This window comes from Notolepis coatsorum, assembly GCF_963971535.1.
Source record: "Notolepis coatsorum genome assembly, chromosome: 7".
Classification (NCBI taxonomy): domain Eukaryota; kingdom Metazoa; phylum Chordata; class Actinopteri; order Aulopiformes; family Paralepididae; genus Notolepis; species Notolepis coatsorum.
Window position 1 is genome coordinate 124,538,810 of NC_140171.1, and position 12,860 is coordinate 124,551,669.

The 12,860-nt window shown below is 44.3% G+C and overlaps 1 protein-coding gene across 1 annotated transcript in view; it reads left to right on the top strand.

The window, feature by feature from the left end:
* xylt1 (xylosyltransferase I) overlaps positions 1–12,860 on the top strand; it is a 129,286-nt gene that overhangs the window by 66,792 nt on the left and 49,634 nt on the right. Inside the window, exons 3-4 of the mRNA XM_084318564.1 lie at positions 558–730; positions 2,410–2,612. Coding sequence (XP_084174690.1) covers positions 558–730; positions 2,410–2,612 — 376 coding nt within the window. The remainder of the gene's footprint in view (positions 1–557; positions 731–2,409; positions 2,613–12,860) is intronic.

The window sequence follows — 12,860 nt, forward strand, 5'->3', positions numbered from 1 at the left end:
CATTGAAGCTCCTTTGGTTGTCGTTTGATGATAGACCTGTTCGCTGTATACGTCAGACTCAGTGTGCGTGCGCATCACCGGAGCAGAAAGGAACGTCAACCTGGTCAGAACAACGGGGCGGACTACAATATATTTGCATTTGTTAGCCATGCTAGCGATCTAAACAATCAATCCATGCCAAAGCTATGTAAAAGGTGAAAGACACACTCACAGCTATGCTGATTTGGCTAAATGACATCCAGACGTTTTTGTTTGGAACAACATTTAGTCATGGGAGTGCCATGGTTTCTCCATAGAGCCCGTCGTATTCCTTTGGCGCAGCATCTCGCGCAGGTCCGGGGTAACTTAGTCACGTGACTCAGTTGGTATTGCTGATTGGCTCGAACATGGTAGGTTTGTATACAGCGAACAGGTCTATAGTCCACTGTTGATTCCATTAATCTGTTTGCCTAACAAGTTGTATGTGGTAATAATATAACAGAACACAATTGACATGTCTGTATGAGTGAAATAGTGAATAAACCTTACTGTATCTGTATCTGTGTCTGTGCTGTCAGGTAAAGCCAATGCCAACGTGCAGTGGGAGGAGGACTCTACAGAAACCATCCCGTCAGTCCCGGTCAGGATAGCCTTTGTGTTGGTGGTTCACGGACGAGCCGCTCGCCAGTTCCAGCGTCTCTTCAAAGCCATCTACCATACATCCCACTACTACTACATACACATTGACCAGGTGAGCGCAGCGATGTAAAACCCCAAAAATGTAAAACCCCAAATTGTCAATGTTTGTCAAACTGAAGATTTAGGACAAAATGGATTCAGTGTGAAACCAGGCAAGCTCAATAAACTCCAATATGTCCAAAACTCTGCCGCATGCTCATCTCCACCCGTCGCTCTGATCACATCACCCCTGTCCTCCACGACCTCCACTGGCTTCCAATCAAATACAGGATACAATTTAAAATACTTCTCATCACATTTAAAGCCCTCAACAACCTTGCCCCTCCCTACCTGTCCGACCTCCTCCACCGTCACACGCCCACCCGTCGCCTTAGGTCTGCAGATGCCAACCTCCTAACACCTCCCATGACCAAGCTCCGGACCTGGGGCGACAGGGCCTTTGCTGCTGCTGCCCCCTCCCTCTGGAATGCCCTCCCCAGCCATATCCGTGATGCAAACACCCTGACATCTTTTAAATCAGCCCTCAACCCACCTTTTCAATCTTGCTTTTGACCTCTAATTCTGTTGGTTTTATTTTATTTTGTCATGTATTATTTTTGTTCTGTTTTTTGTTTTGCCATAGTTTTGTTTTGTCTCTTCTACCCATGTAAAGCGTCTTTGAGCACCTGGAAAAGCGCTATATAAAATAGATGTATTATTAAAAGTGCCAGATTAAGGGGAAAGAGGAGGGGTTTAGTTAGAGTACAACTAGGGAGGGATGGGACATGATGGGGATGATTGAGGGGTACGGCGATGATTAAGGGGTTTAGGTAGAGTATAAGGGGAGAAATTAGCAGTTTAAGAGTATAAGGGGATGGTTGAGGGGTTTAAGTCATGATCAATTGACTTGATCAATTTAAGTCATGATCTGGTGGATACTAGTCATCTTGTCCATTGTCCATTGTGAGGACCACAATGGAAATAAACCGTAAGGTTTTATTGTGTTTTAATCCTCGACGATTTTAGATTATATGTGATGGCTGTACATGTGTGTACCGGTATTGTATGTAATTTTGATTGTCAAATAAATTCAATCAATCAACCAATCAATTAGAGCTCACACTCCAATGCATCAAGTGTCGAAAATCTAATTGGAACATGACCCCAAAATGTATATTCTGTACATCATTCACTGCACCTCTATTACTATACCCCCCCCCCAATTGAATAAATACAAATACTAAATTAAATTAAATAAACCATAAAAAAAGGGACATCCCCTTTTCAGCTACCCTTGCTTGGTGGCTAAACACTAAGGTGGGTTTAATATACTCTAGATAGGGTTGCCAGGTCTCAAAGAACATCCTCTCCTGCCACCTTAGCATGTTCACACATGTCAGATATTCATTAAATCTGATGTTTCATTTGTGGAATCTGCGTTCAAACGTTGGACACAGAAACTTGTACGGTAGCTATTTGTGTGTCTTTTCTTTTTATTAAACAAAGTTCAGGACAAGAGCCGACTTCCGTTCACTTTGCGATAGATTGACAAAAAAAATTATCTACTAAATGATCCATCACCCAAGTTCTGAAGAAACTGGCATAGACTGAAATCTTGGAAAACATGTTGAATTGTATTGATCAACAGTAAATATACAGAAGTACAAAAATAACATTGAACCTTGTAATGTCGGAAAGAATATGTATTCAACCTAAGTCACCAATGTAATGCACAGTATTCTCTCCCCCCAGCGCTCCAACTACCTACACAGGCAGATCCAGGCCCTGGCTGCCCAGTATGTCAACGTGAGGGTGACTCCCTGGCGCATGGCCACCATCTGGGGCGGCGCCAGCCTGCTAACCATGTATCTCCGCAGCATGGCCGACCTGCTGGCCATGAAAGACTGGAGCTGGGACTTCTTCATCAACCTCAGCGCTGCTGACTACCCTATCAGGTAAGGGGGGGCAGGGGGGTAGAGAAGGGCCCGTATGAATAGTTCTATGGAAGGTGCTTTAGGGCAGACAGTCACAGGATCTCACACAAGGGCATGGGTTATATATCCTATAACACAGTATTTCTTTCCGAGTCAGTCAGGACTCAAAATTAGATATGGGCGTGTGTCTGGTAGGTCCCAATATGACAATAGTGCTACAATATCTCTCTGACCTTAAACTAACATGAATTCAGTCAATGTCAGTCCTGGGCTGGAAGGAAAGTGCCAGATTAAGGGGAACGATGAGGGGTTTAGTTAGAATATAAGGGGTAAAGTGAGGGGTTTAGGAGTATAAGGGGAAAGGTGAGGGGTTTACGAGTATAAGGGGGTGGTTGATGGGTTTAGTTAGAGTATAAGGGAATGGGTGATGGTTTTAAAGGGAGTATAAGGGTATAGGTGAGGAGTAGAGATGTTCCGATACAATTTCTTCCTTCCTGATCCGATTCCGATACCGATACTGATCCGATACCAGTGCATACATTTAAAAATATATATATATATTTTTTTACAGCTACTGTTTTATATATAGGCTACTGTTTTTTAGTAATAACTAGAATGTAATGGTATTTATTCAACAACAGGTGATTGTATTAGTGTTAGTATCATTAATTGACAACTATGCTCAATGAGTTCACCCACGGAAAGGTTGTTGGGACATTGGTTCCGCACGGACGTTATACGTTGTTGCACTTGCTATCCAGAAGGCTCCGGTTCAGTTAGCTAGTAGCAGAGGCTCTGTTGTGATTTTTAATGCACAATAAATAATCAACATTCTCTTTTGAGACTCCGCCTCAGACTCTTATCCTTTGGCACTAAAAGCTAAACATTGTCACCGGTATGGCTGTCCGCAACATGTCATTAATTGCGTGCATGTGTGCGAGAGGTCGATCAGTGACGACACTTAGTTTAGCCAGTTAACGTGAGCTAGATGGAAAGAATGTAACATTACTGGTGAAAAAGTTACTTACCGTGGAATACTCCATTGCCAACTTGCTGTACTTTGCTTCCAGGTCTGCAGCCATTATTGCTGGATTATGAATAGTCCCAATTTTAGCCAAGGTAACGTTAAGCTAAAACTAGCTTTTCAGCTAATGCTAATAACACCAGCAAGCGAACACATCACACCGCTCTGTCGGGACGATGGCATTTAAGAAAGTATCTGCTGTTAAAATGACAAACAGCATTGACACTTTAATTCACGGTCGATTAAAAACACGTTTGTTTTATAATGCTCACTCTCAGCAGGAGGATACCGCACGTGTTGTTGATAAATTACGTCATATGGTATCGGAGCATAGATTTTACGTGTACTCGCCGATATCGATACCAACATTTTAGGCTGTATCGGAGGCATTTCCAATACTGGTATCGGTATCGGAACAACTCTAGTGAGGAGTATAGGAGAAAACTTCAAAAGTTAAGTTTCTGAAGCAGCATGTTCAGATAAATTCAGATTCAGATTCAGATTCCTTTATTAAGCCATTTGTGTAAAAACACATTGGTAATTGTTTTAGCGTTACAGTGTATGCGTTTTTTCCTCTCTTTTTTCACAGTAAACGACAAACACCAACACAGACACAGGACAAAACAGTGCAGTGGAGGATTAATCAATTAAATACATATATATATATAAAGTGTAGAGTGCAGAGTTCCAGTAAGGACTAGTGCAGTGCAGTCAGTGTCATTATGCCAGTGTCACTTGGGGGCAGAGGGGGGGGGGACCTGAGGCATTGATCAGCCTAGCGGCTGAGGGGAAGAAGCTCAGTCTGTGACGAGCTTTCACAGCCTTTGGGATCCTCAGCCTTCTCCCAGAGGGGAGCAGGGTGAAGAGGCTGTGACCGGGGTGGGAGGGGTCGGCCATGAGTCGTGCAGGGACCTGAGGGAGGGCAGGGGACAGCCGATCACCCTCTCCGTGGAGCGAATCACCTGCTGCAGCTTGGCGAGATCTTTTGCCGCTGCAGCGGGGAACCAGGAGATGATGGAGTGGGTGAGGATGGACTCAATGATGGCCGTGTAGAATTGGGCCATCATGGTCCTCGGCAGTTTGTATTTGTTCAACTGCCGGAGGAAGAACATCCTCCCCTGGGCCTTTTTGAGCAGGCCCGTGATGTTGAGCTCCCATTTCAAATCCCGGGAGATGGTCATGCCAAGGAATCGGCATGACTCCACGGAGGCCACCTGAGTGGCTCCCAGTATGATGGGAGGGGGCAGGGCTGCTTTCCTCCTGAAGTCCACTACCATCTCCACTGTCTTTTGAACATTGAGCTCCAGGTTGTTGCAGCTGCACCAGCTCTGCAGCCTCTCGATCTCCCTCCTGTAGGCCGACTCGTCCCCCCTGGAGATGAGACCCACCAGGGTGGTGTCGTCAGCTAATTTCAGGAGTTTGACCGAGGGGTGGAGAGAGGCACAGCTGTTGGTGTACAGGGAGAACAGTAGTGGGGACAGGACGCAGCCCTGCAGGGAACCGGTGCTGGTGGACCTAGAGCTGGAAATGCTCTTCCCCAGCCTCACCCGCTGAGACCTGTTGGACAGGAAGTCGGTAATCCACCTGCGAGTGGAGGCCGGCACCTGCAGCAGGGATAGCTGGTGCTCCAGGATGGGTGGAAGGATGGTGTTGAAGGCCGAGCTGAAGTCCACATACAAGATCCTGACATAGTTGCCCGCGCAGTCCAGATGTTCCAGCGTGTAGTGCAGAGCCATGTTCACAGCATCCTCTGTGGATCTATTGGCTCTGTACGTGAACTGCAGCGGGTCCAGCACAGGATCAGTAATGAGCTTCAGGTGGGCCAGGACAAAGCGCTCCATGACCTTCATGACCACAGAGGTCAGGGCGACAGGTCTGTAGTCATTAAGGCCTGTGACCTTGGCCTTCTTGGGGACGGGGATGATGGTTGAGGCCTTGAAGCATGCTGGGACGTGACACAGCTCCAGCGAGGCATTAAAAATGGTGGTAAACACCGGTGCGAGCTGGTCAGCACAGTGCTTCAGGGCAGAGGGGGAGACAGAGTCCAGGCCGGCCGCCTTCCGGGGATTCTGACTAGAAAACAGCCGTTTCACCTCTCTCACACTGACAGAGAGAGGGGGGGGATGTGGGGGCCCACTGGGGTGGGGGGATGGAGGTTGTGGCTGAGTGGGTGAAGGAAGAGGGCGGGGGGAACCTCTTTCTCAAACCTACAGTAAAATTCATTAAGCTCGTTCGCCAGGGGGAGGCTATCAGGCGCCTGTGGTGACTTTGGCTTATAGTTGGTAATGGTCTTGAGGCCTTTCCATACGGAGGAGGAATTCCCCTCAGAGAGCTGCTGCCGCAGTTTCTCTGAGAAGCGAAGTTTCGCCTCCCTCACCTCTTTGGCGAACTTGTACTTGGCCTGCCTGAACCGATCCACATCTCCACTGAGCCTGGCCACCTCCTTCTCCGACCTCAGCCGCCTGAGTTGGGCTGAAAACCAGGGCTTGTTGTTGTTAAAGATCTTCCTAGTGCGGAGGAATTCCTAGTAAATCCCTAATTTAGCTCGAAGGCCCAACATTTTATAGACCCCATATTGTCGTTGCTATACCTATGCATTAAAACATTTATGCATGCATTAAGTCCCATCATTGTCCATTGAATTAAGCCTCACCCCCTTGAGATTGAAACCTGTTTCTAACATGCTTCCTTTGCTTCCTATCACCCGTTCTATGCTTCCTAACACCCTTCCTATGCTTCCTAACACAGGGCTCTACAGTGCGACTATTTCACTCGCATTTGCCCTTAAAAATAGATATGTGCAAACTGGAAAAATCATTTAGGAGCACAGTGTGCGACTAATGGTTTTGCGTAGTGGGCGTGTCAACGCGCAATTGTCATTTCATAATAGAGCAGAGCGGACCTTCAATTCTAGAAGCTATGACATCTAGCTCGAGTCTTCATCCCTGCGTTTGACAGCTGTGTGACAATTTATCTCGCGAGTTGCACTGTTTCTGTGTAATGTAAACTCTGCGAGCAACAGGTCCAATTGTCTAACATGCTTTGCATCCTTGCCATTCTGGAATGTCCACGTTGCGATAAAACCTTAATTAACTAATGTTAGCTGCTAACGCTAACTAAGCTATCCCTGGGAACGCTAAAGCCCAACGCACACGCCGGGCGATTTTTGCCAGGCGACCGACTTTTTAAGCGAGACGACCAACAGAATTGTATTGCTTCCATTGTTATGAATGAGACAACGCACACGGCAGGAGATTTTCTAGCGACGATCGTGCAGCAACTTCTGTCGCCTGGCTAAATATCGCCCCAATCCTATTTTTTGAGGCAACGGCAGGCGACACAGCAAGGACAATGAGGAAATAACATTACTTCTACTGGTGTATCATTTGTAATTGATCAATAACCTATGTATTATTACCATGCTACTTATGTTAATTATTAATTAACAGGAACAATTTAAATAAATAACGTTAGTTGGAGAACTTAAGGTTTAGTGGCCGCTTGTCATTAACTAATAAATTGATGCGCCACGATGCACCTACTAGATGTTTTTATAACAAAATGAGTTGTGGATGTTGACAGAGTTTAATGTCCAGGCTGCAGCTGATGTAGTTTGTAAGGTTTATTGTCCAAAGAAATGATGGTTAAGAACAAAACCGTTTGCGTCTTCCGTGAAAAAAACATTCTCTCTCAGCAGGTGCATAATACTTGTCCAATCAGTGGTAATGAACGTATTGTAGCGATCAGTCATGCAGTAATGTCAGGAAGAATGAGGAGAGGTTGTATTCGTATATGGTGGTTTAATTCCAGCTCAATATGGGTTTTACAGGTTAATACTTCCCTCGTAATGTACAACACAGCTACCTGCTAATTCATCTCGCTTCACGACAACCTAGCGTCCGGTCCGTCCTCTCATATCTCCCGGGGGGAAACCACACCCCCAGCTAGACAGAGCAACACATATAGCTTATTATACCTGAACGGTCGGATTTGGTGTGGGGGGCCAAGCGATTGTCGTTGAGCGACAGACGGTCGCATCGCCAGGCGACGTCGGTCGCCCGCCGTGTGCTTTGGACTTAAGAGGCATCCAATAGTGAGGGAAGGGGGGGCGCCCCTCCCTCCCTCTCTCTTTCCCTCTCTCCCTCTCCCTCGCTGCTAACAATCCTGATACGATTCTTGAACCTATTTCATTCAAAAGGAAGATATTGTAGTATATAGCTCAGCAGCTGTTAGAGAATTATTTTTGATTATTTACATTTCAACAGCGTCAAAATATTAATTGAAATTATTATTAATTAAAGAATTGTATAACGAATTTTCCATGTTCTGTCATCTAATCATATATTCCATTACGCACGCACAGTATAATATGCATGTAATAAATAGTTAGTTAATAAACTAAAAAAATTCACTGTGCTCCAAAATATCTTTGTGTGCTTCTAAATTTTTTCATTTAGGAGCACATGTGCTCCTTGGGAAAAAGGTTAGCGTAGAGCCCTGTAACACCCTCACTATGCTTCCTAACATCCTCCCTATGCTTTCTAACATCCTTCATATCCTTCCTAGTATTCTTATGCTAGTGCTACTGCTAATAACGACAAGGAGAGCGCTCAGTGTTTTTGTGTATTTGTCTTGTCTGTGTCTACTGAGTGCACCTTTCTAGTTGACATAATGATACCCCACCGCTAGATCACCACTCCAGCCCTACTGGGAGGAAACTCAATACAGAGTAGAGAGGCCCTTCTGCAATAGACTGTGAGCTTTAAATAAAGACTCTCCAAACCAAACAGATCAATGAACTAGAACCTCTGCGTTTCCAAAGCAGCTATTCATTCACACCGTCTCTTCCAAAATCCCACCCGCCTCGCCGTGCACTCCCTTCAATGGGTTACATGGGTGAACTGATTACAACTTAATTGCCCCGGGTCAATACCTATTGACTTTCCTGGCCTGTCGTGTTTTGTACAGTCCAAAAGGCATCTCTCCACCCACCAACACGTCTGTAAACGGTAATTAAATGCACACTAAGTCCTGGGGCGGAAATGGGAAAAAAAACTATTGGAATAGAACTTTCATGACTTGGCACATTTGTTTTTTTGTTTGTTTTTCTTTTCAAAAATGAGTTTGTCGTCCATCTGAGACTAAAGGGTCTGCTGGGTTTTTGATGTGGCACAACAGCCAATTAAAATCCTACACCCACCCCTTTTTAAAGAGAGAGTTATAGCATCTCTGCTGTGTGAACAGATGTCCACCAGTTACGTACAGAGAGGAGCTGTAATAGCCATTGGGTAACAACACAGGAAACTGCAGCTGGTGTCTTCACAGCTGGAGCCAAGATGGTGGGGCAGAGCCGTCGGGTGTGTTATGCGATGCTTGGCACGCGCTCGGTTTATTATAGACATGTCCTGGTTGCGTCCGCCATGTCAGACAACCGGTGGCGGCTTCATGTGAACATGCAACACATGTATCATATGGGAGCATGCTGCTGCCACTAAATCACTGTCATACAGTTGAGTAGGCGATAGTGTGTGTGCATGTGCGTGTGTGCGCGCATGCGTGTGTGTGTGTGTGTGTGCTTGCCCAGTTGTACAGCCCTGGCCTATTCTTATTTAATTTCTTACTCATAATTGGACTATATTCTATTGTGCTATATTTAATTTAGTTTATATCCCATTTTATTCAACCTCTTTATTTACAGTTGTACAGCCCTTCTGATTCTGAATGTGTGTGTGTGTGTGTGTGTGTGTGTGTGTGTGTGTGTGTGTGTGTGTGTGTGTGTGTGTGTGTGTGTGTGTGTGTGTGTGTGTGTGTGTGTGTGTGTGTGTGTGTGTGTGTGTGTGTGTGTGTGTGTGTGTGTGTGTGTGTGTGTGTGTGTGTGTGTGTGTGTGTGTGTGTGTGTGTGTGTGTGTGTGTGTGTGTGTGTGCGTGCGTGTGTGTGTGTTTGCGCAGATGTGTGTTTGTGCATATGCATTTGCACTTCTATATATGAGTTTCTTCTTTGTTGTCAGCGTCTGCACATTTCAGTACATCTCTCATCACCTGTCTAGGTGTATGTGTATATATTTATCCCTTTTATCAGTGCGTCTGTCTGCCTGTCTACCGGTGTGTCTGTCACTGTGATTAAAGGTGGCTGTGTGTGTGTGTGTGTGTGTGTGTGTGTGTGTGTGTGTGTGTGTGTGTGTGTGTGTGTGTGTGTGTGTGTGTGTGTGTGTGTGTGTGTGTGTGTGTGTGTGTGTGTGTGTGTGTGTGTGTGTGTGTGTGTGTGTGTGTGTGTGTGTGTGTGTGTGTGTGTGTGTGTGTGTGTGTGTGTGTGTGTGTGTGTGTGTGTGTGTGTGTGTGTGTGTGTGTGTGTGTTGCTCTCACCTCCTCGGTTGCATCTGGGTGATGTTGTTGAGAGGAAAAGGGCTGACAGTGGAGGTTTTTAAAGCCCCATCTGTTGGGAAACGAAAAGATTGATGGAACAGAGGAGGGAGTGGAGAGAAGGAGGAATAAAAGAGGGAGGTGGTAGTAGAGAGAGAGATAAAAAGTGGTTAAAGAAGGGGAACAATTGGGGGAACTTGCGTGTTTGGGGCCCCATGCGATATTGAAATATGTAAATAGTACTGCTCTCTCTGCTTAGCTTAAGTACATGTATTTCTTTTTTAAACCACAGCTTGGATTCAGCCAGTTCTGTGTGCTGGATATTTACTTTGAGTTGAACTTGAAAACCTTTGGTTTTATACTAATGTTATACAGTTGCTAAGTTCATAAGATAATACAGCATCCAATACACAAACTAGATGTGTACATTTATCCAGTCTGGATGACACATGACTTTGAACAACCAGATGCCTTCTCTCTTGCTACACTACAGTAACCCTACAACCTTATATACATACCTTATCTGTAGGATATAACATCTATTGACCCTACCACATGTAAAGATCACCTCCACTACAATACCGCCTGTGTCTTCATATTCCCCTCTGTATGCATCCACATATCACACACTTTGATAAGTGGCATATTACGTATCTTTTCAATAATTGAACATGACTTCCTTGAATCTGTGGAAAGGTTTATTTAGCAAAGAAAGTAGTCTAAATCTAGTTTTAATATATATTTTCTATTACTATAGAACATTTTATATGGCTATATACAGTATTAGCAGATGATTGGCTATATATACAGTATTAGCAGATGCTTGGCTATATATACAGTATTAGCAGATGCTTGGCTATAACATACAGCATTAGCAGTAACTGGCTTTAGCTCTGAAAGTCGTCAATCCATGAAGTCATTGTCTATCAGCACAACCCTATTAAAAAGCTTTACAAACAACAAATACATTACAAGTAAGTACATTAGGTTGGCAGTGTTCCTGGCTCCAAAAAGCGCAGCTAATTGATCAATTAAAGCGAACTGTCCCCATTGTAGGGATGTCTTAAATACTTTGAAGCTTCGAAGTTTCGTTCGATGGGCATAGGATTCGAATGGGAAAATAAAATCCGAATATGTAACTTATATATAAAAAATTATTATTATTATATATATATACAATGCTGTTTGTTATTTAAGATGAGGTCGGACTCAGCATTGACAGATTTGTGTTCATTGTGCTGCTTTTATAAAGCCTCAAATGACGGCTTACAATATTTCATGAAAGCAAAGTGTTTCGTTTGTCTAAGATTTAAAAAGGTTTAAACTTTACAGCACTGACAAAGTTGAACAAAGTGCTGTACAAGTCCCACAACATAAAAAAAAAAATATATATATATATATAATAATAATAATAATAATAATAATAATAATAATAATAATAATAATAATAATAATAATAATAATAATAATAATAATAATAATAATAATAATAATAATAATAATAATAATAATAATAATAATAATAATAATAATTAATATCGAAGCTTCCAATTAAAATCGAATCTCGGCCCCAAAGCTTCGAATGCCAAAACAATTTCGAAGGTCAGCCCTACCCCATTGTGACATCACCAATGGCAATAATCCTTGAAGACTTTAAACCCTGGCCAAACAGCAAGGAGCACCAAATGTAATTTCCCCCCAGCGCCCTAAATTACATTTCAGACTGCCAAAGCCACACCAAAACAAGGCAAAACCCAGTTTCTGTATGATGTCCTCTTTACTTTAGGTGAGTCTCACAGAGGATGTTCCAGACAGATTGGGCTGAAATGGAGCCTGTCTGACCCTCTTCCAGTGGTCCAGCCAGGAATGCAGGGGCTAACCCTATAGCCCTAGCCTGCTGCTGTTGTTATCAGTGGGGCTGGAGACAGGCATTATTTCCCCTCTAATTCCCCGATAATGTCCACCCTGACGCATGGATGACTCTCAAAGCCCAACCCAAAGCCCCTTGCCCCAGCGGGGGGGGGGGGGCAGTGTGTCCGGGGGGCAAGGACGGAGTTGTGTGTGTGTTTGTGTGTATGTGTGTGTATAGGGAGTTGGAGTGGGAGAAGTGTGTGTGTGTCTGTGTGTCCCGAGGGCCCAGGGATAGGTTACACGCCTGCTTTGTCAGAGAGTGCAGCTCCCTTTGCAGTCCTTTATCTTTGCTGTCTTCTTCTCCTTTATGTCTTTTTCTAGAACCACTTTTCCACAGCTGCTGTCTAAGAAGCTGAGGAGGAGGGGTGGGGTCTTTATCGTCAGGCTCGGTTTACTGTATATACTATAAACCCATAACTGCAAAACCTAATCAGTGGCTGGGAAACATACCTCATCTCCAATTATGACATGTGTGTGGTTTTACTCTGTGTAGTAAGTAATGGCTGACGTTGTCTCGAATGTGACCCTTAGAATCAAGCTAGCTGACTGGAAATATATTGTATATGGCTAATCCAAATGTTCTCAATCAATGACAGAACTTACCAGTATAATATATATATATTTTAATGTAGCTCACGGCTAAATTATGTCACCATGGCCAGTCCATGTAAGCTGTCACTGTGTGCCTCTCGAGATCCAGTGCAGGGCTATACTCAATACTCAATGGCGTTGGATAAAAAAACTCCCTCCGCCATCCCAGCCTCCACATGCATCAATCCTTCTCATGATCTGGATTATGCTCCCTACATGCCAAGCTCAATTATGAGCATCACATCATCTGGAGGATGTGGTTGCTAAGGATGTCCCCATGGGGGAGGGGGGAGGGGGGGGGGGGTATTTGCGACAAATCTGTTGAAGGCTCGACAGCAGAGTCTATACCGCCAAACACAACCGTATAGCCATTTAATTGCTAT